The sequence below is a fragment of the Marmota monax genome, unplaced genomic scaffold (genome assembly GCF_021218885.2).
Source record: "Marmota monax isolate L192 unplaced genomic scaffold, Marmota_monax_Labrador192_F-V1.1 WCK01_AAM20220418_F8-fsc00122, whole genome shotgun sequence".
Classification (NCBI taxonomy): Eukaryota; Metazoa; Chordata; class Mammalia; order Rodentia; family Sciuridae; genus Marmota; species Marmota monax.
Window position 1 is genome coordinate 3,418,682 of NW_026695223.1, and position 27,858 is coordinate 3,446,539.

At 35.6% G+C, this 27,858-nt stretch overlaps 1 protein-coding gene across 2 annotated transcripts in view; it reads left to right on the forward strand.

Moving 5' to 3' along the window:
• The window catches only part of Ift56 (intraflagellar transport 56), a 73,403-nt gene that overhangs the window by 30,770 nt on the left and 14,775 nt on the right, over positions 1-27,858 (forward strand). The window contains exons 9-17 of one of the 2 annotated variants that reach the window (XM_046434198.2): positions 3,489-3,591; positions 5,368-5,423; positions 13,464-13,517; positions 15,283-15,346; positions 17,287-17,375; positions 17,605-17,688; positions 19,096-19,165; positions 20,698-20,804; positions 25,219-25,352. In XM_046434198.2, coding sequence (XP_046290154.1) covers positions 3,489-3,591; positions 5,368-5,423; positions 13,464-13,517; positions 15,283-15,346; positions 17,287-17,375; positions 17,605-17,688; positions 19,096-19,165; positions 20,698-20,804; positions 25,219-25,352 — 761 coding nt within the window. Of the gene's footprint in view, positions 1-3,488; positions 3,592-5,367; positions 5,424-13,463; positions 13,518-15,282; positions 15,347-17,286; positions 17,376-17,604; positions 17,689-19,095; positions 19,166-20,697; positions 20,805-25,218; positions 25,353-27,858 lie in introns of those variants that run through there. The other variant, XM_058575731.1, reaches the window with a different exon arrangement.

Consider the following 27,858-nt stretch of genomic DNA (forward strand, 5'->3'; position numbering starts at 1 on the left):
GAAGGATTGCAAGGATTCCAGCCTCAACCACTTAATGAGACCAAGTCTCAAAATAAAATATAAAAAGGGCTGGAGACATGGTTCAGTGGCTAAGCTCCCCTTGGTTCAAGGCTAAGTTTAAGAGTTATCATAAGAGTCTCGGCAAATAAATATGGAAGATTTTCACTTGGTGATGTCCTGACAATTATATATGGAAGAAAGGCTAGGGATATAGGTCAGTTGGTAGAGTGCTTGCCTTGCATGCACAAGGCCGTGAGTTCAATCCGCAGCACCACGAAAACAAAAAAACAACACCATGGATATATATGGAAGAAAGGATTAAAAATATAAAGTTATGATTTCAAAAGAGCATTTGTACTTAGGGGGCCAGAGAAAGGAGAGTCAGCATATGAGACAAGAAAGGGCAGACAAGAAGGGCCAACCTAGGGGCTGAGATAGTGGCTCAGCAGTAGAGTGTTTGCCTAGCACGTGTGAGGCCCTGGGTTCGATCCTCAGCACCACATTAAAATAAATAAATAGATAGATAGATAGATAGATAGATAAAATGAAGGTATTGTGTTCAACTACAACTAAAAAAATAAATATTAAAAAAAAAAGAAGAACCAACCTAGATAATGTCATGTCACTTACAACTGCCCATTTTAATCATCTGGGAGGCTTTTGAAACTAATTATGGGCTCTAACCCCAGGGATTCTTAGATATACATATATTCTGGGGGTGGGGTGGTGAATGGTCTCTTTATGTTGCCCAGGTTGGCCTTGAATTCCTGGGCTTAAATGATCCTCCTAAGTCAGCCTCCCAAGTAGCTAGGATTATAGGTACATACAACCACACCCAATCTTCCAGGGATTTTTATTTAATGGTTGAATTGGGACCCAGCTACTAGTGTTTTTCTTAAAAGCTTCCTAGATGGATGTAATGTACAGCTCAAGGTAAAGAAACACTATATGTGTATAGAACTGGAAGAAACACATTAGATAGTAAATGGAGTTAGCCTTGGAGAATAGAATTAGAGAGGGAAGTAAGAATACAGAAATTTCCTCTTTCCTTTGAGATGCTGTATTTAAGTTTTTTTCTAATAACCACATAATATTTCTGTAATTTTTTGAAAGTCTGAAAAATGTTAAAGCAATATAAATGATTGTTAAGAATATCAATTTTTGAAGTCAGATATGAGGTCAAAATCACACTGTACTATGTACTAGCTTTGTGACTTCAGGTAAGTCACTTAACATTACTGGATTTCAGTGTTCTCATGTAAAATAGGAAAAATTGAAGTACTTATTTTTTGTATAAAATATAAATAAAATATTGTGTATAAGGTACTTTTATATAGCAAATACAGATTATAACTTATCTGAAAAGCTTGGGACCAAAAGTTTTTCTTCCATATATAATTCAGATTCCAGATTTTTAAAAATTTGCAAACACATAAGATGTGGTTGGGATGGGACCCACGTCTAAACATGAAATTCACTTATGTTTCGTATGCACCTTATATACATAGCCTGGAGATAACCTACATAATATTTTTAGTGAGCCTGAATTTTGACTGTGACCTGTCATATGAGATCACGTGGAATTTTCCACTTGTGGCATCAAGTCAGTAATCAGAAAGTTTCAGATTTGGGATTTGCAGATTAAGGATACTCTGTCTGAAGTAAGCATTTAGTAAATGGTGCTGTTATTCATAGTGTCATCTTGAAGTCAACAGTGTCACAATTGCAGACACACTGGAGCAAGCAGACAGAAAAGTTCTTTGAATTTGGTTAAATAGGTTAATTTGTGACTTGAGGGAGTATGTTTACTAATGTGCTGAGAGAAAAAGCCAGTTTAGGGAGGAGGTTAAGGAATGAGAAGGTAAGAAGAAATTAGAAGCAGTAAGCTACATACTTTAGAAACATAGCATTGAAAGAAAGAAAAATAGGGCACTCTCTGAAGGAACAATGGGGCCAAGTGGAAGACTTCAAGAAAACAAAACCCCTGTGTGTTTAAAGTTGAGAAGTAGGACCAATGCTTCAGTAAGAGTGAAGATACATCGATCAATGGAGAGACAAGGTTCACATGGAGTCAGGAGGCATGGGATCAGGAGGGCAGGTGAGGGGCTGGGGTTGTGGATCACTGGTAGAGCATCTGCCTAGCATGTGTGAGGCACTGAGTTTGATCCTCAGCACCACATAAAAATAAATAAAGGTTTTGTGTTCATCTATAAAATATATAAAAATACCTATTTAAAAAAATACCTATTAAAAAAAAGCCAGGTGTCCTGGGGCTGTAGCTCAGTGGCAGAGCACTTGCCTAGTGTGTGTGAGACACTGGGTTTGATCCTCAGCACCACATAAATATAAAGAAAGACATTCTGTCCATCTACAACTACAAAAAAAATTAAAAAAAAAAGGCACGTGAATCTGGTGTGGTGATGCATTCTTATAATCCCAGCTACTCAGAAGGCTAAGATAGGAGGATCACAAGTTCAAGGCCAGTCTCAACAAGAAAGATCCTGTCTCAAAAAATAAAAAGGGCTGGGAATATAGCTCAGTGGTAGATCACTCCTGGGTTCAATTCCCAGTACCAGTAAATAAGAAAGAAGACAGACAAAGGAGTTAATCTTGGAAAAACAAGGGACTACTGCAGAGGTACCAAAATGATGACAAAATAGGAAAATTGAGGTAAAAATGAAGAGATTATGTAGTTCATGCCTGATAGTCTTGATTTCTATATATTGTGAAACAACTTACTATGTATTAGGCACTGTGTTAGGCTCTGGAAATACAACAGTGTGCAAAACCAATTCTCCTTTCATGGATGTTTTTTCTGTTTTTGGTTTCTTAGCTTTTTTCTATAGATAAAATTTATTTGTCCCCCCTTGAACAGTCTGTAGGGTAGCAGGGGAGTGACTTGTTCCTGCTGTAACCCCAGTACTTATTATAAAAACAGGCATATAGGAGGTGCTATTGAATATTAACTGAATTAATTAAATAAAATATAATCTGCTGTGTGCCACACATCTAGCCCACTTTGACTCATTGAATTCCAGCTACTTGGGAGACTGAGAAATGAGAACCCACAGTTAGAGGCCAGCTTCGGCAGTGTAGTGAGACCCCACCTCAAAACATAATATGATAAGGGCTGGAAATGAAGCTTAGTGGTAAATCACCCCTGAGTTTAATCCCCAGTACCACAAAAGAAATAAATAAATAAAAGAAGAAAAAGGATAAAGAGAGTGATGGTTTTAGGTCAGTTTCAGGGTTAAAGTGAAATATTTAAATATGACAGGGGTGTTAAGAAGGATCAAAAGTAGAGAAGAGGAAAGAGAGGAGAGGGTAAGAGGCATAGGAATTAGGTAATAATTCATCCAACAATAAATATTCCCAACGTGTTAACTGATTCCCAGGGCTGGTTTAGTGGGATATCATGAACCCAATTTTTAAACATTTTCACTAATAAATATATACGTGCTGCAGTAACATAATTTCTGTATCTCTAGGTTGTTTTCCGAGGAGGAGAAGGGGCCTTACAGGTTTTACCGCCTCTGGTTGATGTCATTCCTGAAGCTAGGCTAAACCTCGTGATTTACTACCTTCGTCAAGGTAAGAAAAATGTGTTATAGTCTTATAATGAGAATTTAAAAATATTTAACCTCTGATTGAACTACTTGCTTAAACTTTTTAAATCTGTAATCCTTCCAAAGGTACATTTGCAACAAGTTCATAGGACATAACAAATTTATTGGTGCTTATTAATGTGCTTTTTCTTTCTTCTCTTTCCTCTTCTGTTAGTACCTACTTTTTCCTTGTTGTTTTTCTTTTTTTCCCTCTAATTGTTCTGTCTTCTATCCATTCCCTTTTGATTTCTCATGTTTTTCTTCCATTTCCCTTGTAGTAGTTCGTCCTTTTTCTCATTCCTCCTTATATATAATATATATTCACATTTTCTTGTGTGGTTTTTAGAAATTATTAACTTTTAAAACTTATCCTAATTGTCTGTCTGTTTCTGTGTACCCCAGGCACCTTATGAGATACATGATTCAAAGAGAATGTGATATCTATTGACCCTAAACAAAGACCCTTAGACACATGCCTCAAGTCGTTTTTCCCTAAGTTCCCAGGACAGGGTAGTGGCTACCATGCATTTGTGGTGGCAGTCTGTCTTGGAAGAGGAAAAAGAGGAGAGGGTAAGAGGCAGACCAACAGTGAGGGCCTTTTTAGGTATGTGGTAGAAACCAACCAGACCACATTTTGCTCACTGAAAAAAATGTGGTTATTAAAATGACAATATGGACTTGCAAACAGTCCTCTCTGTTTTATATATAAGTAAAAAGACATACATTTGGACAAGAATTAAAGAAACAGTGTATACATTTTATAAATTTAGTTTATTATGAAAAAATTTTTTTCTTCTGTTTGTACCATGGGATTGAACCTAGGGGTGCTTAACCACTGAGCCACACCCCAGCCCTTTATTATTATTATTATTATTTTGAGACAGGGTATTGCTAAGTTGCTTACGGCCTCTCTAAGTTGCTGAGGCTGGCTTTGAACTTGAAATCCTCCTGCCTCAGCCTCCCAAGCTTCTGGGATCATAGGCATGCATCACCACTCCCAGCTATTATGAAAAATTTTAAATGTGAACAAAAGTAAATATTATAATAAATGCCCAAGAACTCCAGATTCAATAATTTTAAAGATATTGCCAATCTTTTTTATCCACCACTTAATTTTTTTGTTCTTGAAAAAATTTTTTTTTTTTTTAAAGAGAGAGAGACAGAGAGAGAGAGAGAGAGAGAGAGAGAGAGAGAATTTTTAATATTTATTTTTTAGTTTTCGGCGGACACAACATCTTTGTTTGTATGTGGTGCTGAGGATCGAACCCGGGTCGCACGCACGCCAGGCGAGCGCGCTACCGCTTGAGCCACATCCCCAGCCCCTGTTCCTGAAAATTTTAAAGCAAATCTTAGACTTCATCATTCCATTCTTATACGGTTTTTAAAATGGTCATTTTTCTTATCGAAAAACAATGCCATTTGCATATTCTTGGCTTGAACATATTTAGGTGTCTGTCTCATGGTTTAATATAAGTTTTCTAAGGATATTTGATTATCTTTGGTATAACTGTGCAAGATTCTCCAACAACTTGATGGAGAATTAGAGGGCAGACAAAACAGATGATATTGTCTGTGAGTGTATATTTTACAGGGTTGGGGATCAAACCCAGGGCCTTGAATATGTGAGACAAATGTTCTACAACTGAGCTATATCTTCAACCCTATTCTGTGAAAATTTGAATATGGAAGATCTAATCTTTCTTGGGACTGCATCAGAAGGGTTTGCTTAAAAACATTGATATGTTTATTTCTTAAATTTCAGATGATGTACAAGAAGCTTATAATTTAATTAAGGATCTGGAACCTACTACTCCTCAGGTAATAGAGAATATGGAAAGCGGAACTTTGGAAATATAGATAGGAGATATATTAGAGAAGAGTCCTGCTTGTAGAATGCCAAAAGAGACTATGTATATTGATCTAGGAATGTTTTACGAGACTTTTGATATGAGAATGAATGTTCTGGGCCTTTATTTATTTATTTATATATGACAACAGAATGCATTACAATTCGTATTACACATATAGAGCACAATTTTTCATATCTCTGGTTGTATACATAGTGTATTCACACCAATTCATGCCTTCATACCTGTACTTTGGATAATAATGATCATCACATTCCACCATCATTAATAACCCCATGCCCCCTCCTTTCCCCTCCAACCCCTCTGCCCTATCTAGAGTTCATCTATTCCTCCCATGCTCCCATTCCCTATCCCACTATGAATCAGCCTCCTTATATCAAAGAAAACATTTAGCATTTGGTTTTTTGGGATTGGCTAAGTTCACTTAGCATTATCTTCTCTAACTCCATCCATTTACCTGCAAATGCCAAGATTTTATTCTATTTATTGCTGAGTAATATTCCATTGTGTATATGCCACATTTTTTTATCCATTAATCTATGGAAGGGCATTTGGTTGGTTCCACAGTTTAGCTATTGTGAACTGAGCTGCTATAAACATTGATGTGGCTGTATCCCTGTAGTATGCTGTTTTTAAGTCCTTTGGGTATAGACTGAGGAGAGGGATAGCTGGGTCAAATGGTGGTTGTTCTGGGTTTTTTTGGTTAAAATCCCTTATATGGAGTTGATTCCTCAAAAGATTAATGTTTGATATATTAAAACATAGAATTCTGATAAAACTAACAGGTATATGTACTTATCTCACTAGTATAATTGTAACTTGTCTTTATCCCCCATTAGATTGTTAATTTCTTATAGTTAGGGAATTTATCTGTATTATATCTCCAACAGTGTATACTAAGTACACAATAGGTATTCTCTTTATTGAATGAAGGACTGAATGAAAATATTACCAGACCCCTTGGAGTATAAGCAGTTATATTTCTCAAATGTATTAGAAGTTTCAGCATCTTTTGTGCTATTTTTTTTAAGAGAGAGAGAGAGAGAGAGAATTTTTTTTAAGATTTATTTTTTAGTTTTCGGCAGATACAACATCTTTGTTTGTATGTGGTGCTGAGGATCGAACCCGGACCGCACGCATGCCAGGCGAACGCACTACCGCTTGAGCCACATCCCCAGCCCTTTGTGCTGTTTTTAAAATGTATTTTTTAGTTGTCAATGTGTCTTTATTTTTTTTATTTATAGTCAGTGCTGAGAATCAAGCCCAATGCCTCACACATGCTAGGCAAGTGCTCTACCACTGAGCTACAACCCCAGCCCCTTTTCTGCTATTTTTTAATGGGCCCTTTTAAAGAAAAATTGCTAAACCTGCTAAGGAAGGTATCTATTAAAGAATTAAACCAAGTCTGAAAATAGGGATACAGATGAGGCCCCAGATTCTAAAAAGAAGAATATCTTACAAATATGAAGGATTTTTTTTTAAGGAAAAGGATCATAACAAAGGAAGGTTATAACATTGGAAAGGGAAAAAAGAATATATATATATATATATATATATATATATATGTGTGTGTGTGTGTGTGTGTATAAATGATTTGGACACAGAATAGCAGTGACTAATAGGGTGATAAAAATGATTACATATGGGGGAATCCAAAGTGGCAGGCTAGAGAGAGGCTGCATTCTCTATCACTCTGGGACCTGGGATTCAAGTAGTGGGAATACTGTTTCTCTGCCGAGTGATTAGAGGACCCTCCCCCCATAGCTGCTCCCACGCAGGAATCACACCGCTGTGCCACACAGGTCTCTAAGACTGAGTGTCAGTGCAGGACTCCCAGTCACTCATCCACACAGGTCCTCCAGGTGCCCAAGTAGGACCACCAGCATTAGCACCCACGCAGGACTCTAGGCTGCCCATCTAAACAGGAGCTCCAGCTACCACTCCCATGTAGACCCCCATCTACCAATGTGGGGCTCCTCCAGTTGTCTCCATCTTGGGGCATTGCAACTACTGCCACAGTCCCCTTCATGTGGTAGCCTGCACCTGGGTCCAGAGGCAACCACCAGCCACAACAACTATACTCCACAGAGCTGCATCTCTGAACACACAGTTCAACACCACCGCCTTGCCCCACCCAACCCAACAACCCATTGCTGGAAGCAGCTGCCTACATCTTTGGATACTTTCATTGCCATCTTTAGTTGGGGCACAACACAATAATTCTGGGTGACTTTAACACACCTTTTTCACCACTGGATAGACATTCCAAACAAAAGCTAAACTTAGAAACTGTAGAACTCAATAATACAATCAATAACTTAGATTTAACAGACTTATATAGAATATTTCATCCATCAGTGAGTGAATACACTTTCTTTTCAGAAGCACATGGATCCTTCTCTAAAATAGACCATATATTATGCCACAAAACTCTTAGCAAATTCAAAAAAATAGATACTGCGGTTAGAGCTGGGGCTCAGTGGTAGCGTACTTGCCTGGCATGTGTGAGGCACTGGATTTGATTCTCAGCACCACATATAAATAAATAAATAAAATAAAGGTCTATCAACAACTAAAAAAAAAATTATTTAAAAATTAAAAGGGGGATGGCCTAGTAGCCCAGTGGTAGAGCACTGTCCTAGCATGTGTGAGGCCCCAGGTTCAATACTCAGCACCACATATAAATAAATGAATAAAATGAAGGTATATCAAAAAGTAAAAAGGAAAAAATAGAGTAGTAGCCTGCATTCTATAATGGAATAAAATTAGAAATCAATGATAAAATAAAAAACAGAAGCTACTCTAACATCTGAAGACTAAATAATATGCTATTGAATGAACAATGGGTTCCAAAGACATCAAGGAGGAGATCAAAATTTTTAGAAGTGAATGATGTGAACACTGATACAGCATATTGAAATCTCAGGAACACTATAAAAGCAGTACTAAGGAAAGTTCATTGCATGGAGTTCATTTCTTAAAAGAAGAAAAAGTCAACAAATAAATGACCTATCATTACATCTCAAAACCCTGGAAAAAGAAGAACAAATCAACAGCAAAAGCAGAAGACAGGAAATAATTAAAATCAGAGAAGAAATCAATGAAATTGAAACAAAAGAAACAATTGAAAAAATTGACAAAACAAAAAGTTTGGTTCTTTGAAAAAATAAATAAAATTGATAGACCCTTAGCCATGCTAACAAAGAGATAGAGAGACAAAACTCAAATTACTAACATCTGTGATGAAAAAGGAAATATCATGATGGACACTACAGAAATACTGAAGATATTTAGAAATTATTTTGAAAATTTATACTCCAATAAAATAGAAAATTTGAAGACATTGATAAATTTCTAGAGTCATATGATTTGCCCAAACTGAATCAGGATGATATCCACAAGTTAAACAGATCAGTTTCAAGCAATGAAATAGAAGACTCCATCAGAAGCCTACCAAGCAAGAAAAGCCCAGGACCAGATGGATACACAGCTCAGTTCTACAAGACCTTCAAAGAAGAACTAATACCAATATTCTTCAAATTATTTCATGAAATAGAAAAAAAAGGAACACTTCCAAACTCATTCTATGAGGCCAATATTACCCTGATTTCAAAACTACAAAAAGACACATCAAGAAAAGAAAACTTCAGACCAATATCTCTAATGAACATAGATGCAAAAATTCTCAATAAAATTCTGACAATTGAATACAAAAACATATCAAAAAGATAGTGCACTGTGATCAAGTGGGGTTCATCCCAGGGATGCAAGCTTGGTTCAATATGTGGAAATCAATAAATGTAATTCATCACATCAATAGACTTAAAAATAAGAATCATATGATAATCTCAATAGATTAAAAAAAAGCATTCGACGAAATTCAGCACTCCTTCATATTCAAAACACTAGAAAAACTAGGGATAACAAGAACATATCTCAACATTGTAAAAGTTATCTATGCTAAGCCCCAGGCCAACATCATTCTAAATGAAGAAAAATTGAAAGCATTCCCTCTAAAAACTGGAACGAGACAGGGATGCCCTCTTTCACCACTTCATAGTTATTGAAACTCTAGCCAGAGCAATTAGATGAAAGAAATTAAAGGTATACAGATAGGAAAATAAGAAATCAAGTTATCACTGTTTGCTGATGATATGATTCTATGCCTAGAATACCCAAAAAATTCCACCAGAAAACTTCTAGAACTAATAAATGAATTCAGCAAAGTAGCAGGATATAAAATCAACACCCATAAATCAAAGGCATTTCCAAACATCAGTGACAAATCCTCTGAAAGAGAAACTAGGAAAACTACCCCATTTAAAATAGCCTCAAAAAAAAAAAATACTTGGGAATCAACAAAAGAGGTGAAAGACCTCTACAATTTATCTACTGAACGCCAAAGAAATAAATAAGACCTTAGAAATAGAAAGATCTCCCTTGTTTTTGGATAGGCAGAATTAATATTGTCAAAATGATCATACTACCAAAAGCACTATACAGATTTAATGCAATTCCAATCAAAATCCCAATGACATTCCTCATAGAAATAGAAAAAGCAGTCATGAAATTCATCTGGAAAAATAAGAAACCCAGAATAGCTAAAGCAATCCTAAGCAAGAAGAGTGAAGCAGGTGGCATCACTATACCAGACTTTAAACTATACTGCAGAGCAATAGTAACAAAAACATCATAGTATTGGTACCAAAATAGACTTGTTGACTAATGGTACAGAATAGAGGACACAGAGACTAACCCACATAAATACAGTTATCTCATATTAGACAAAGGTGCCAAAAACATATATTGGAGAAAGGATAGACTCTTCAACAAATGGTTCTGGGAAAACTGGAAATCTATATGCAACAAAATGAAATTAAGCCCCTAGTCTTACCATGTACAAAATTCAACTCAGAGTGGATGCAGGACCTAGGAATTAAACCAGAGATCCTGTGCCTAATACAAGAAAAATTAGGCCCAAATCTTCATCATGTGGGATCAGGCCTCAACTTCCTTAATAAGAAGTATTATTAAGTAGTTTCTCCTACAATGCAAAAAATAAAATCAGGAATCAATAAATGGGATGGATTCAAACTAAAAAGCTTCTTCTCAGAAAAGAAACCATCAGTGAGGTGAAAGAGAGCCTACAGAGAGGGAGCAAATTTTTACCACAGGCATATCAGAACACTAATCTCCAGGATATATAATGATTCAAAAATCTTACCACCAAAAAACAAATAATCTAATCAGTAAGTAGACCAAGGAACTGAACATACATTTTTCAGAAGAAGATATATGATCAATCAACAAATAAATTTTAAAAATGTTCAACATTTCTAGCAATTAGAGAAATGCAAATCAAACTACTCACTCCAGTCAGAATGGCAGCTATTAAGAATACAAACAACAGGGGTCAGGGTGGAGCCCTGGGGTTGTGGCTCAGTGGCAGAGCGCTTGCCTAGCATGTGTGAGGCACTGGATTCAATGCTCAGCACCACATATAAGTAAATGAATAAAATAAAGGTTCATCAAAATCTAAAAAATTTTAAAAACCAAAGAATACAAACAACAATAAGTGTTGACGAGGATGTGGGGAAAAGGGCACTAGTGGGACTGAAAATTGGTACAGCCAATATGGAAAGCAATATGGAGAATCCTTGGAAAAATGGAAATGGAATCACCATTTAAACCAGCTATCCCACTCCTTGGTCTACACCCAAAGGACTTAAAAACAGCATACTACAGGGACACAGCCACATCAATGTTTATAGCAGCAGAATTCACTGTGGAACCAACCTAGATGCCCTTCAGTAGATTAATGGATAAAGAAAATGTGGTGTATATACAGTGTATACACAATGGAATATTACTTAGTATTAAGAGAATAAAATCATGGCATTTGCTGGCAAATGGATGGAGTTGGAGAAGATTATGCTAAGTGAAGTTAACCAATCCCAAAAAACCAAATGCCAAATGTTTTCTCTGATTTAAGGATGCTGATTCTTAATGTGGTTGGGGGGACAGGGCATGGGAGGATTAGATGAACTCTAGATAGGGCAAAGGGGAGGGAGAGGAAGGGAGCAGGCATGGGGGTAGGAAAGACAGTGGAATGAGATGGACATCATTACCCTAAGTACATGTATGAAGACACAAATGGTGTGACTCTACTTTGTGTACAACGAGAGATATGAAAAATTGTGCTCTATATGTGTAATATGAATTGTAATGCATTCTGCTGTCATATGTAACAAATTAAAATTTTTTAAAAAAGAATTCAAACAACAATAAGTGTTGGTAAGGATGTGGGGAGAAAGTCACGGCACACTCATACATTGCTGGTGGGACTGTAAATTGGTGCACCCAATCTGGAAAGCAGTATGGAGATTTTTTAGAAAACTTGGAATGGAAACACCATTTGACCCATCTGTCATGCTCTTCAGTTTATACCCAAAGGACTTAAAAACAGCTTATTACAGGGACACAGCCACATCAATGTTTCTAGCTGTTCAATTCACAATAGCTAAATTGTGGAAGCAACCTAGATACCCCTCAGTAGATGAATGGATAAAGAAACTGTGGTATATATACACAATGGAATACTACTCAGTATTAAAAGAGAATAAAATCATGGCATTTTCAGGTAAATGGATGGAGTTGGAGAATATCATGCTAAATGAAGCAGCCAATCCCCCCAAAACAAATGCCGAATATTTTGTCTGATATGAGGGTGCTGATCTATAATGGGGATTGGGGGTGGGAAGCATGGGAGGAATGGAGGAACTTTAGATAGGACTGGGGGTAGGAAAGATAGTGGAATGAGATGGACATTATTACCCCAAGTACATGTATGAAGACATGAATGGTGTGACTCTATTTTGTGTTCAATCAGAGACATGAAAAATTGTGCTCTATATGTGTACTATGAATTGAAATGCATTCTGCTGTCATATATAACAAATTAGAATTAATTAATTAATTAATTTAAAAATAAAAGTGACCTGAGGTGAAGGGTTTGAGAACTGCTAATCTAGTTCATAATAAATTCCATTTTTATTAGGTATTGATATAATTAGTAACTAATTAATATAAATATTAATATTATGTACAATACAATGCTTCAAAAGTTAATATTATTATATAATAATATTGTTATACAATAAATTACATACTTTAAGTATAAAAAAAAATGATCACATACAGGCTGGAGATGTAGCTCAGTTGGTAGAGTGCTTGCCTGGCATGCATAAGTCCCTGGGTTTGAACCCTACCATGACAAGAAGAAGAAAAAAAAAAGATCACATGAACGTGTGGTTGTTGTTTTTGGTACTGGGGAATTGCACTGAGGGCATTTGACCTCTGAGCCACATCCCAGCCCTATTTTGTATTTTATTTAGAGACAGGGTCTTACTGAGTTGCTTAGTGCCTTGCTTTTGCTGAGGATGGCTTTGAACTCTCGATCCTCCTGCCTCAGACTCCCAAGGGGTTTTTTTTTTTTTCCTAGAGAAAGAGAGAATTTTTAATATTTATTTTTTAGTTCTCGGCGGACACAACATCTTTGTATGTGGTGCTGAGGATCGAACTCGGGCCGCACGCATGCCAGGCGATTATGGTACCGCTTGAGCCACATCCCCAGCCCCCTCCCAAGGGTTTTTAATGGGGGTTTTTCCTCTTTAACTGAATTACAGAAGTTATCCTCCTGGAGTTTCCACTGAGTTATTAATAAGATTGGAAGTTTATGTATGCACAAGGCCCTGGGTTCAATCCCCAGCACCACACATACACACATACACATACACACAATGAATTCTATTGCATCAATACATGCCTACTGGAAATTAAATGAAAGTCTCCTACTTCTTTCATTCAAGCCAGGGATAGAATAGATGTGACTCAGTGTATGGAGTACCATGATGATGTAAGGGATTAACTAGTAGGATATCTATCTCACAGCTCTAAATTCTTCTTAATCAGTGTTATTGTACATTTCCAGGAGTATATCCTCAAAGGAGTGGTTAATGCAGCCCTTGGCCAGGAAATGGGTTCAGTGAGTATGAATTTATTGTTAATCCATAGTTTGCAAAGTGATAGATGTGTGGAAAAGACCAAAATGGATATCAAAGTGCAACCAGTAATAAGATTACCCACAGGCTCTTCTACAATTCCTTTTATTTCTACAAAACCTCTAATCCAGGACTGGGAATATAGCTCAGTTGGTAGAATGCTTGCCTCGTATGCACAAGGCCCTGGGTTCAATCCCCACTGGCACCACCAATAAAAAAATTAAAAATAAATTAAAAAAATTTTTTTTTTTTTTTTTTTTTTTTTTTAAATTTTAATATTTATTTTTTAGTTTTCGGTGGACACAACATCTTTGTTTGTATGTGGTGCTGGGGATCGAACCCAGGCCGCATGCATGCCAGGCGAGCGCGTTACCACTTGAGCCACATCCCCAGCCCCTAAAAAAAATTTTTTAAAAAGACCCTCAAATCTAGATTCCATTGTTAAAAAACAACAACAAGGATTGGGGCTGGGGCTCAGTGGCAGAGCATTTGACTTGCGCACGTAAGGCACTGGGTTCGATCCTCAGCACCATATAAAAATAAACAAATAAAATAAAGGCATGCTGTTCATCTACAACTATAAAAAAATTTTTTTAACGTTTATCTAAAGACCAAAAAAAGAGACAGAGACAGAGAAAGCCCTAACCCTAAAAATTGATACTTTGTTTAAAAAGAGCTTTATTTTTTTTAAAGCTTTTACTTTTTTTTTTAAGTTGTCCATGAACCTTTATTTATTTATATGTGGTGCTGAGGATCGAACTTAGTGCCTCACACATGCTAGGCCAGCACTCTACCACTGAGCCACAACCCTAGCCCAAGAGCCCTATTCTTTATTATTATTATTATTAGTTATAGTTGGACACAATATATTTATTTATTTATTCATTTATTTTATGTGGTGCTGAGAATCAAACCCAGTGCCTCACACGTGCTTGGCAGGTCACACCCCCAGCCACAAGAACCCTACTTTTATACAGTGCTTATATTTAATAACAAAAAGATCATTGCAAAGGTTTATTCTCATTTTCAGCAGTGTCTGTTTTTTTAAAAACCTTTTACATTTCTGAGCTATAATTTTGGCATCTATAAAACAGGGAATATTATTTCTCTAGGTAAGCCTTTTTTTAAAATTTTTTAAGGTGCTTTGAGTGAACCTAGGGCCTTGTGCTTACTAACTATGAGCTCTACCTCTGAATCATACTCCTGACTCCTCTAGGAGAATATTTTATGAGCACCAAAAAACTCTAAAATTAGGTTCTTATCCATGTTAATATGGCCTGTTAAGTTCTTTATGGAACAAAGTGGCATATAAGTAAATCTTTTTATCTCTAATTTACTCCATAGTGTCTTATATAAATATGCAATAAATGCTTATTGATAAATAAGTGAGTTCAACAAACACTCATTGTTATATCCATACCTTCTACACCAAAATTGAATGTATGGTAAAAGAACATTAAGTATTTGTTGAAAAGTGAGTAAATAAGTTTATTTAAGGCCAGGACTTTTATAACCGACTTGGGGGACTGGATTTTTCTTCTCCTTTTCTATCTGACCCTGCAGAAGTTTTCATTCAGTTTCAGATTATCACTTTATAGTTGCTTTTGCTAGTAAGAATCAGTATTCTTTTGGTCATTATTTAAAATAAGGATATATGTTAAATCTTGACAAATATACTAGAACCATAAAGTGCAATATAAATAAATATTTTTACCTTATCTTCTACATCAGCTCTGTTTTGTTTTTCAGAGGGATCATATGAAAATTGCCCAGCAGTTCTTCCAGTTGGTGGGAGGATCAGCAAGTGAATGTGGTATGTTTGAAATCTATACTAATGAGAATGGCTCACAACTGGAGTTGGGTAATGTTAACTGGTGAAGTTTCATATTTTTTTTGTCCAGGGATATATGTTAGGCTTCATATTATAAAGTGGGAGGTCAGAATATTGGAATTATCATTTCTGAGTATCTTAGCTAAAGTGGAATGAGAGAATAAATAAATAAATGAGTATATATTTACTCTTTAGATCATGAGAGTTTTAAAAGTATGAATCAGTTTTAATATGAATTGTTACATTTTATTGAATTTTAAATAGTTCTTTTTTTGTTATTGTTTTTGTGATGCTGGGGATTGTACCTTGTGCATTCAAGCAAGCATTCTACCAACTGAACTATATCCCCAGCCCTCAATAGTTCTTTACATATTAACTGTTGGTCATATTGCACATGTTTTTTCCAGTGGGTCATTGGCCTTTAAACTTTGCCTGTGGTTTTTCACCCATATAAAAAAATTAAAATGATATTTATCTTTTATGTAATGATTTCTTACATGGATATTAAGCTTAGAAAGTGCTTTCTTCCTGGAATAGCAACCTAAGGTTCACATATATTTCCCAGTAATAGTGACTTTATTTTTACTATTAAAGTAATTGATTTCATCAGTCAAGATTCAGTGTAAGGGGCTGGGTTTGTAGCTCAATGGTAGAGCACTCACCTAGAACATGTGAGGCATTGAGTTCAATCCTTAGCACCACATAAAAATAAATAAAATAAAGGTATTGTGTCCATCTACAACTAAAAAATAAAATAAAGAAAAAATAGATTCAGTGTAAGATTTGAGGAAGGGCTATAGAAAGGGCTGATAGTAGCTGGGGCGTGATGGCACATGCCTGTAATCCAGCAGTTTGGGAGGCTGAGGCAGGAAAATCCCAAGTTCAAAGCCAGCCTCAGCAACTGTGAGGCACTAAGAAACTCAGTGAGACTTTGTCTCTAAATAAAATACAAAATAGGGCTGGGGATATTGCTCAGTGGTCGAGTGCCCCTGAGTTCAATCCTCAGTACCAAAAAAAAAAGGGGGGGGTGGCTAATATCCAGTATGAATTGATCTGGCTACCTATACCAGTTGTCTATGGCTGGCATCTATTCTGATTAATGTTATTCATGCTCAACAGATTGTTAAATATTTTTATCACCCCTGAGATATTCACAACTGTTTCATCAATACTGTGTGTGAAATAATTTTCTTTCCTTGTTTATTCATTAATTCATTCATCTAACAAAAATGTATTGAGGTATTGGGGATGAATGAATATAGCAGTAAACAAAATGAACAAATGAACAAAACTTCCTACCCTTGTGGAGCTTACAAGTCTTGTGGAACAGATAGACTAAGGACATAATGCATAAGTAGTATATGATATATCAGACTGTGATAAGTGCTATGGAAAAAAAAATTGAACTGGGTAGAATCTTGGGAATGCCTGTGGCAGGGGTCAGAGTTATACTAGTCCTCTGCTACCTCAAGTAGGAGGCTGATGCCAGACAAAGTTGGATTGGGATAAGAATGTGCTGGTTCTGTGACAAGTTATTTCTCCATTTGAGATTGGAGGTGCTAGGTTGTCTTAGACAAGTGATAAAGAAGATCAAGACACATTGATTGTATAGATGTTAGAGTTGGATGAGAAAATCAAAACCCAAAAAATGATCTGGGGAATACTGGAGCCAGTGTACCTGAAGAGACTTGTTCATTTTGTACTTTGGGAGTTAACCCCCCAGAGAGATTATTAGTCACTCAAGTATTGTGCCCTCTGTTATGCTGAGGCTTGATCCAGTAAACAGAATCTGTAATTGCAGAATCTAGAAAGATGTCTTAGAATCTATTCCTATTTCTAAATTGTATACTAACTCAAATTTCAACTAAAGAGAGCTTTTAGTTTCATTAACTTCCATGATTTCTTTTCCCCTTCCATTTCAGACACAATTCCAGGGAGGCAATGTATGGCTTCATGTTTCTTCCTGCTTAAGCAATTTGATGATGTCTTGATTTACCTCAATTCATTTAAGGTCCGTATAGAATTATCTGTATGACTGTATGTATGAAATACTATAAATAATGTGTCAGAAGTTAGATACTCTTACAGATAAGGTAGCCCTTTTTTCTCTGGTGGCATTAGAGACAAGGACTTAACCTAATTTCTTGAGATTATTTATATATTTATCCACTGTAACTAATGGTTTTGTACTTTATATTAAAGTTAATGCTCATTATGGCCATTTTTGGGATATTTTTCAGAGTTACTTCTATAATGATGACATCTTTAACTTTAATTATGCCCAAGCCAAAGCAGCAACAGGTAATACCAGTGAGGGTGAAGAGGTGGGTACCAATTGTTTTTGTTTGTTTGAAAGAATGAGATTTACTAAGACACCTGCTTTTGAAGACATTTGAATGAGTCTATCTAAAAACATCTTTATCCTTTTCTTACTAAAATAAAATGATTGAGGGTAAAGGACTACTAAAGATTCTTTTGTTCTTAGATTACCTTAAAAAGTATAATGTGAATAGACATATAGGGTTTTTTTGTTTGTTTATTTTTTAGTTGTAGTTGGACAAAATACCTTTATTTTTTTTATTTTTATGTGGTGCTGAGGATCCACCCCAGGGCCGTGCGTGTGCTAGGCGAGTGCTCTACCTCTGAGCCACAACCCCAGCCTGACATACAGGTTTTTTTAATATTTATTTTTTAGTTGTAGTCAGACACAATATTTTATTTATTTAGTTTTTTATGTGGTGCTGAGGATCGAACCCAGGGCCCTGCGCTTGCTAGGCAAGCGCTCTACCACTGAGCCATGATCCCAGCCCAAAATATAGGTTTTATAACACTAATATTTACCCTTTTTGATAAATTTTATAGAACTATAACATGTATAGAAAAGTATACAGGGCTGGGGTGCCGCAGTCCGGCTGCAGCAAAATAACCGGGGGGGTGACGAACAACTTGTGTACGTTGATACAGCAGGAGTGGAAGCCGTTTATTGCAGGACAGGAGCAGTATTTATACATTCCACACAGCTTATCTAATTAGCATAAACTAGATACATCAGTCAACCAATAAGAAATCTCCACATTTAATGGCTTGCTGGTGTTACTTCACAAACCACTCCCTCTGGCATTTTGCCAGGCGCCATCCAGACTTGTTTACAGACTCTAACATTTCTCTGGCAAAATGCCAGGCGCCATCCTGACTTGTTTACAGACTCTAACACTGGGGATGTGGCTCAAGCGGTAGCACAATCACCTGGCATGCGTGCGGCCCGGGTTCCATCCTCAGCACCACATACAAACAAAGATGTTGTGTCCACCGAAAACTAAAAAATAAATATTAAAAAATTCTCTCTCTCTCTCTCTCTGTCTCTATCACTCTCTCTTTAAAAAAAAAAAAAGTATACAAATAACAAGTATGCCCTGTGATGAATAGCAATGAAGTCAACGTACCTATGTTATTATCACCTAGATCATGAAACAATATCATCAAAACCCTTGAAACCCCTCATCTCCATTGTAAGTCAGTCCCCTTCCCCCAGGGTCAACAACTGTCTTGATTTCAAACTCCATAGATTGATTGTCTTGATTTTTTCAAAATAATTTATTTGAATTCTTCAATTTAATTTTGTTATTAATCTATAAGGCTATATTGATCATCAGTCTAAGGTAAGCTGATAATGGATGTTTTTATTACAAAACTATTCTCAGATTTATTTCCTTTCATTCCTCTTGTTGTAGGTGTTTCTCTTGATCCAAAGTGAGAAGATGAAAAATGATTACGTTTATCTCAGTTGGTTAGCTCGGTGCTGTGAGTCTTCTTTTAAATACATAAATATAAGCAATGATTTTCTTTTTTATTTTTCTTACTTTATAATCTGTTTTGAAATTACATTAAGCATTATCTAATCTTTAAGCATTTCTTGTATTTTTCTCTATAGAATGAGTAAACACTGGGCTGGGGATGTGGCTCAAGCGGTAGCGTGCTCATCTGGCATGCATGCGGCCCAGGTTCGATCCTCAGCACCACGTACAAAGATGTTGTGTCTGCCGAAAACTAAAAAATAAATATTAAAATTCTCTCTCTCCCTCTCTCTAAAAAAAAAAAAAGAATGAGTAAACACTGAAATTAAAGGTGGTTAATAATACTCAGTAAGAGTTGCCATGTAAATATGTTAGGAAAGTTCATCCTATGATTAGTTCCACCAACCAACACTTACCTACTACTTATAGTCCTGATAAATGTCAAGTTCTTCTACCTCGTTAAGGTTTCCAAACTCTCAGTCTACCATGTTGTTTGTGAAATGATACACACTGATTTACCTTTTCGATTTCTAGGCCTGAAAAGTGCCAAAATGTCAAAATTGTAATATTTTATATACTATATAGTCTATAAGTGCTCTCATTATTTTTTTTTGGCTCCTTTTTTTTTTTAACTCGGATTTCAAATATTCATTGATTTTTTTTTTTTTTTTTTTAGCCACAGGAAAATTTTAGCAATTAGGGTTTTTGTTTTGTTCTGTTTTGTTTTTAATATTCATAGTTATAGATGAACACAATACCTTTTTTAATTTATTCATTTATTTTTATGTGGTGCTGAGGATCAAACCCAAGTGCCTCACTTGCTAGGCAAGCATTTTACCATTGAGCTACAACCCCAACCTAGCAGTTAGGTTTTCTTTTCTTTTTTTTTCTTTTTTTTAATATTCTTTAGTTGTTGATGGATCTTTATTTTATTTATATGTATGTTTGCTAGGCAAATGCGCCACCATTGAGCCACGTGCAGTTAGGTTTTCTAAGTGAATGGAAACTGTGAATAGGATTGAATGAATGATAGGTGTCCTCTTAAGCAAATTAGCAAAGTAGAAACTACAGGAAATCAAGTCAATCTAAAAAACAATTATATGAATCTGAAATATTTTAAATATGGTAGGATTCCAGTAGACAGCCAGCTTAATGCCAACATTGCAAACTTTCCATGTAAGGGTATTCTACTTTATATATTTAGAATATAGAATAACAATATGCAAAAGTTATTTCCTGTCTTCTTTTTTTTTTCCTTTTTCTGTTTTTTGTCTGTTTTTTTTTTTTTTTCAGTACTAGGATTGAGGCCAGGGCCTCATACATACTAGGCAACTACTCTATCACTGAGCTATATCCCTGGCCCTTTTAAAGTTTTATTTTGAGACAGGGTCTCCCTAAATTGCCCATGCTGACCTAAAGCTTGTAATCCTCCTGCCTCAGCCTCCCCAGTAGCTGGGATTATAAGTGTGCACCACCACCCCCTGCCAGAAGTTATTTCTTTTTCATTTAAAAATCATAACTATTTCTTTCCTTTTGTAGATATCATGAATAAGAAACCAAGACTAGCCTGGGAACTTTATCTCAAGATGGAAACTTCTGGCGAGTCCTTTAGTCTTTTACAGCTCATTGCTAATGACTGTTACAAGGTGAGTTTGAGAGGTAGTAAAGGGAAAATTGAAAATGAGCATTACATTGCTGCAGTGGCTAAATATTAGGGGAAAATGTCCTAGAACCTAAGCGGTTATTGGTGCAAAGATTTTTGCATAGTCATATCAGAAATATCCTTTTTATAAATTAACACTAGACTTAAGTATATAAATTACTGGACTCCAGAGGTGGACAGTATTTATAGGTATCATTCATGTATTCATCTCTTGGTTGGAAATTTGATTCTGAAATTATGTCTAGAGACAGATTGGGAATCATTGTCAACATTTAAGTAGTAATTGAAATCCTCAAAAACAGTGAGATTTACCAAGTAAGGAAATAAGTGAGAAGTGTTGTAAACCAAGCCTTGAAGAATATTAAGATATAAATGGTAGACAGGAAATACAAAGAAACCAGAAAAAGGGAGAAGAAAGCAGTCATATTTAACACTAGTGTGTGTATGTGTGTGTGTGTGTGTGTGTATTAGATAGATAGATAATTAGATATTGGGGGAGAGAGATGTGTCGAGAGGTAGTTGAAAAGACAAAGAAAAGTAGTTTTATTCATTTATTTATTTATTTTTAGTTATACACACAATACCTTTATTTTATTTATTTATTTACATGTGGTGCTGAGGATCAAACCTAGTGCCTCACATGTGTTAGGCAAGCACTCTGCCACTGAGCCACAACCCCAACCCCAGAGAAAAGTAGTTTGGGACCTTATCCTGTAGATTACAAGTTTTTAAAAAATGTTAGCCTCAAATCCTAGAAATTTCTATTTTTGGAATATCTCATCCTATTGAAAATATAGGAAAATATCAGATAAAGAGAATACAGTGTTAAGCTAATCGATAACAGCATGTTTCATACTGAATCATTACTAAAAAAGAAGTATCGCCATTAGAGAAGGATTCGAGACACTGGAAACTTGAAAATAATAGTTTAATATGATTCAGTGATTAAGTGATTAAGTAAGTTCCAGAAGGCTGAGGAAAAGAAAACATTAACAGACAGGAAATGATTTCAATTTTAGATGTATTAAATACCAAGTATCATTGGAGCTCCCAATAGAGACTATACAATTAGGAAACTCACAGAGTGAACCCAGAAAAGTATTTAGAAAAATCAGGAGAGGAAAAAATGATTTTCATTTCTCTTTTTCTAATTCCTATCTATCACAAGCCAAGGAAGGGGGAATGTTAAATTCTATATCTAGATAGAAATATACAAGAACTGAGATGGCAGTAGCCGCAGATAGAGAAGAAAGTCAGATTAGAAAACAGGTGTAATGAGTATAATGTTGACCAGAGTCTTTAAATTCATGATTTTGAGGTTAACGAAAAAAATTATGGTGCCAGCTTAAAAGGGAAAACAGTATGGATTTAGGGGAGTTGGGGTGGAGAGTTAATTTTGAATGGTAAAATTATACTGTAGGCTAAGGAAAGGGAGATAAAGATTCAAGACAGTATAGGCATTTTTGATGGATTAAAGCTATAGAGGAGATAAAAGTGGGATAGTGTTAAAGTCAAAGGAAAATGATCACCGTGAAAAACAACTTGGCACTATCTTCTCACAGCAACCCACTAGTTTCGAGATTCACTAGAAGGACTCGATACAAACACACTTACAATGATGGCCTATACATTTATCCCAGAGAAATGGAAACTTCTATCCATACAAACACCAAATGTTAATGATAGCTTTATTTGTAATAGTGTCAAACTAGAAAAAAATCTTTATATAGGTGAATGGTTAAACATATAAAAAGAAACGGATGAGGAGACTGACTCCATTTCCTGATGTTTGAGTGTTGATGGCTTTTAAACATCACCCCTCCTTCATCCCTTTGGGCCCCACATCTGGACAAAATGACAAGAAAGCCTGGATGCTGCCTCCCTTGGTGCCATTGGGTGATATAAACCATTCAAGCACTGACCCAGCTCAGGATGCCCCACCTGGTCTTCACCCCTAACCCCAGGCCAGAATCCTTTTTCTACTTTCTCAGGCCATATCAGACCTGCTTGAGAGGTCTACTCTGCTCTTGAAAGAGACCTCAACTATGTATGTAAGAAATCTTCTCATACCCCTTGGGGTATATGTGACATCTCCACTCTCAATACCACAATCAAACTTTGGGTGGGGATCCCTCCTTCTTTTGCAGGATGACCATAATGACGGCCAACTATTGTCAAACCTGTAACTTAGATTAACAAGGAATAAGGACATTATATTCTGTTAAAAAAATCCAACCTCAAAGGGTCCCATACTGTTTGTTTTTATATGTATGTGAAATATATAACATTCTTTCCAGGCATGGTGAAGCATGCCCAGTGGCTCAGGAGGCTGAGACAGGAGAATCACAAGTTCAAAGCCAATTTCAGCAACTTAGCAAGGCCCCAAGTAACTCAGCAAAACCCTGTCTCTAAATAAAATAGATAAAAAAGATCTGGGGATGTGGGTCAGTGATTAAGCACCCCTGGATTCAATCTCCAGGGTGGAAGGAAGGAAGAAAGGAAGGACATTATTGAAATGACAAAATTATACAGATAGAGAACAAAATATATTGTTGTTACAGGTTTAGGAGTGGTGAGCAGGGAAGGGCATGCATGTGACTATGAATGGTAACCAAATCTTTGTGATGATGGAATAGTTCTGTATCTTAATAGTGGTGGTACGTATATGAATCCACTCATGTGACAAAATGATAGGACTATTATCAACACAAAGTACCCATGTCAATTTCCTGGTTTTGATATTGTGATATTATATTGTATTTACATAAGCCATAACAATTAGGGAGACTGGATAAAAGGTACACATAACCTATGTCTATCTTTGTAACTATCTATATATCTATAATTATTTCAAAATAAGTTTTTTTTTTTTTTTTAAGAAATGAACCAATTAGAGCAATGTAAATGCATTTTACAAATATAATGTTGAGTCAAATGCAAGACACAAAAGAGTATTGCAAGCCAGGCACAGAGGCTCACACCTATAATCCCAGCAGCTAGGGAGGCTGAGGCAGGAGAATCATGAGTTCAAAGCCAGCTTTAGCAAAAGCAAGGCACTAAGCTACTCAGTGAGACCCTATCTCTAAATAAAATAAAAATCAGACTGAGGATGTGGCTCAGTAGTTGAGTGCCCTTTAGTTCAATCCCTGGTACTCCCCCCCCCCCCCAAAAAAAAGAATATTGCAGTATTGTTTCATATATCTAGAGTTCAGAGAGGCAAAACAAATTCATATTTTTTAAAGATTTATAGATAGAAGGCAAAACTATAAAGAAAGTCAAAGAATTAATGACTATAAAAGAATAGTAATTACCTCTTGGTGGGGAAGGGGAGGATTGTGGTCTGGCAGTGACACACAGAGAGCCTTTATTTTGTTTCAGTGTCTTGACCTGAGTGATGGACACATTTATATTCACATTATAGTTTGTAAGATGTACATGTATGTTTCCTGTACTATTCTATCTTTGTGTATTTTATAATAAAATATTTTAGTACATAGGTAGAAGGATTAACCTTGAAAAGAATAAGAGAGAATGGGAAGATGAATGAAGTTGTAAGTATTATTTGAAGTGAAGGGAAGAAACTTGTTTTCCCTGTCAAGTATAAAATTGAGCTAAATTAAGAATGCAGTAGGGGCCTTTGGGAAATTGCCAAAAGTTTAGAAAAACAGTTAATAGAAGGTATATAGAAGTAGCCAAACCATGCCAAGTGAAGAGGTTGCCCAGCAGTTTGGAAACCTAAGTGAAGTTGTTGGCAATGTGCATTTACAATTGCCAGTCAAACACACACACACACACACACACACATCAAAGTAAAACTTAATGGTCTTCAGCCTGTTCCAAGAGGTCAAGGAATGTACTAAATTGGGAAAGGTGTCTGTCAAAATGGATTACATATTTAAGAAACTGAGTATTTAGACTAAAGGTCAGTATACATCTAGGCATTTTGAGAATTTAAGAACAAGAACAGAAAAAGACTACTCTTGAATTAAACATAATTAGATTAAGATAAGATGAATTGTAGTAATGTAAAAAGAATGTATTAAGGACACTTGAAAAATATCCAGTTCAAATCAGTCATTAGGGCTTATCCTCAAGATTCAAATGTACTTAGAAGAAATAACAAGGGTTGATGGCAGTATAACTTGGCTATATGTAAAAAAAAAAAATTACACTATTGAAAATGGAATGAAGGTAAACTAATTTAAACTGAATTTGTACTCAAACTGTGATTTTCCTTCTCATTTTAGTTAGGAGTTGGAATTTATTTAACTTGCTAACTGAAAACATTGTCATTTACCCATATCACCTATTTCGTACAGTTCTATTTCATGTTATCTGTATGATTAGTGTCCAATTTTTTGACTACAAGTATTACCATAACACTTTCTTTTATTCAGATGGGCCAGTTTTACTACTCAGCCAAAGCTTTTGATGTCCTAGAGAGGCTAGATCCCAACCCCGAATACTGGGAAGGCAAAAGGGGTGCGTGTGTGGGCATTTTCCAGATGATCTTAGCTGGGAGAGAACCCAAGTAAGTAAACAGACAGGAGATACTATCACTATTCATTTTTGGTGTGTGAGGGAAAACATTTGTTTTCTTGGATGATATCTTCTGAAAACTCAAAGTTATAATAATGTTTTAGAATAATGAAAAAAAATGTTAAGATGTTAAATATTTCTGACCATCCTCCAGAAATGTCTTACTTTTACAGAATCAAATCATTTTAAATTTTATATACTGGAACACTGAGTATGCTACAGCTCTTATGTAGAAGGGCAAGATGTATATATTTTGTTCCAAATGAACAGCCATTTTATTTTTTCTTGTTGTTTACAGTGATGGGTAATAGCCAATTTTATAAACAAAATCTTACTCTTTTCTTTGCTTATTGGCTTTTTCTTGTCTTAGTTTAGGCCTCAAAGAATTAGGAATTAAGTGGATATGGCTGATAACTCTGTTTTTTTTCCTTTGTCTTTTTGTGTTCCACAAAGTGTTATACTTCATTTGAATTAAAATTAAAACACTTAAAAGCTAAATTAAATGTCCTAAAATAACTCAATGGAATATATTTGTTGCTCATGTGTGAATAGAAAATATGATAATTTTGTAAGCAAGTAATCTATCAAAAATTACTTCCTGCCTTGTACCTATTTCTAATCCTAAACAAAAATTTAAAAGCATTTGGTCAGGTGAAAGAAGGTGTGGGGAAAAGAAGTAGAAAATATGAAAAGATTGTTAGGGAAGTGGATCCAGAGACAGTTACATATAGGTCTGGAAAATCAATAAGCAGGTTTTAGCGTGCATTACATAAAATGTTTTAAAATTAATTAAATTAAATTAGTTAAAGCATAAATGCTGGTCATTCACCAAATCTTATTCTTTTATGCTCCTCTCTTCTATGTTTATTAATGTAGTTGAGGCTTTCCTGACCAAATTTCTTGAAGAAATCACCTCTTCCTCTAGCTTTGTAAAATTTTACGAATATTAACAAGATAGGGATATCCACTCTCATTACTTCTATTTAATATTGTGCTAAAAATTCTAGCTAGAGCAATTAGGCAAAAGAAGGAAATAAAGGGATAAAAATAGGAAAGGAAGAAGTCAAATTACCACAGTTTGCAAATGACATGAATGATGTGATTCTATACCTAAAAGATACAAAAACAAACAAAACAAAACACCTCCACTAAAAGACTTCCAGAGCTAATAAACAAATTTGGCAAAGTAACAGGTTACAAAATCAGCATTCAAAAATCAATAGCTTTTCTATATACTGACAACAAATCTGCTGAGAAAGAAACCCAGAAAACAGTTTCATTCACAATAGCCTGAAAAATAAAATTAAAACCCTAAGAATACATGTAACCAAGGAGTTGAAAGAGGGGGTGAAAATACTGTCACAATGAAAACTATAGAACATTGAAGAACAAGATTGAAGAAGACCTCAGAAGATAGAAAGACCACCCATGTTAATGGACAGGCAAAATTAACATTGTTAGAATGGCCATACTACCAAAAGCAATATACAGATTTAGTGCAATGCCCATCAAAATACCAATGATATTCTTCACAGAATAGAAAAAACAATCCTAAAATTTATTTGGAATAGAAGACCCAGAAAAGCCAAAGCAATTTTAAGTCAAAAAAGCAATACTGGAGGCATCACAATACCCAGCTTCAAATTTACTGCAGAGCTATAGTAACAAAGACTGCACAGTGCAGGCATAAAAACAGACAGAGACCAATGGTATAAAATAGGAGACACAGAGACAAACCCACAGATACAATCATCTGACCCTTGACAAAAGTGCCAAAAATATACATTGGAGATAGTGCTGGAAAAACTGAATTATCCATATGGAGAAGAATGAAAGTGGACCCTTATTTATTACCCTACACAAAAATCAAATCAAAATGGATCAAAGACTGGAACAGAGACCTTGCGCCTAATAGAATAAAAAGTAGGTCCAAATCTTTATCATGTTGGCTTAGGCCCTGACTTCTTGAATAAGACTCCTAAAGCACAAGAAGTAAAATCAAGAATCAATAATGGGATAATTCAAACTAAATAAATGGGATGGATACAAACTAAAAAGCTGCTTCTCAGCAAAGTAAACAATCAATAATGTGATGAGAGAGCCTACAGAATGGGAAAAAATCTTCACCACATGCACCTCAGATAGAGCACTAATATCCAGGGTATACAAAGAACTCAAAAAACTTAACACCAAAACAACAACAACAACAAAAAACAAATAACCGGACCAATAAATGGGCTAAGGAACTGAACAGACACTTTACAGAAGAAGAAATACAGTTGGTTGATCAACAAACATGAAAAAATGTTCATCATCTCTAGCAATTAAAGAAATGCAAATCAAAACTACTCCAAGATTTCATCTCTAGTCAGAATGGCAATTATCAAGAATACATGCAATAATAAGTGTTGGAGAGGATGTTGGGGAAAAGGCACACTCACACATTGTTGGTGGGACTGCCAGTTGGTGCAACCATTATGGAAAGCAGTATGGAGATA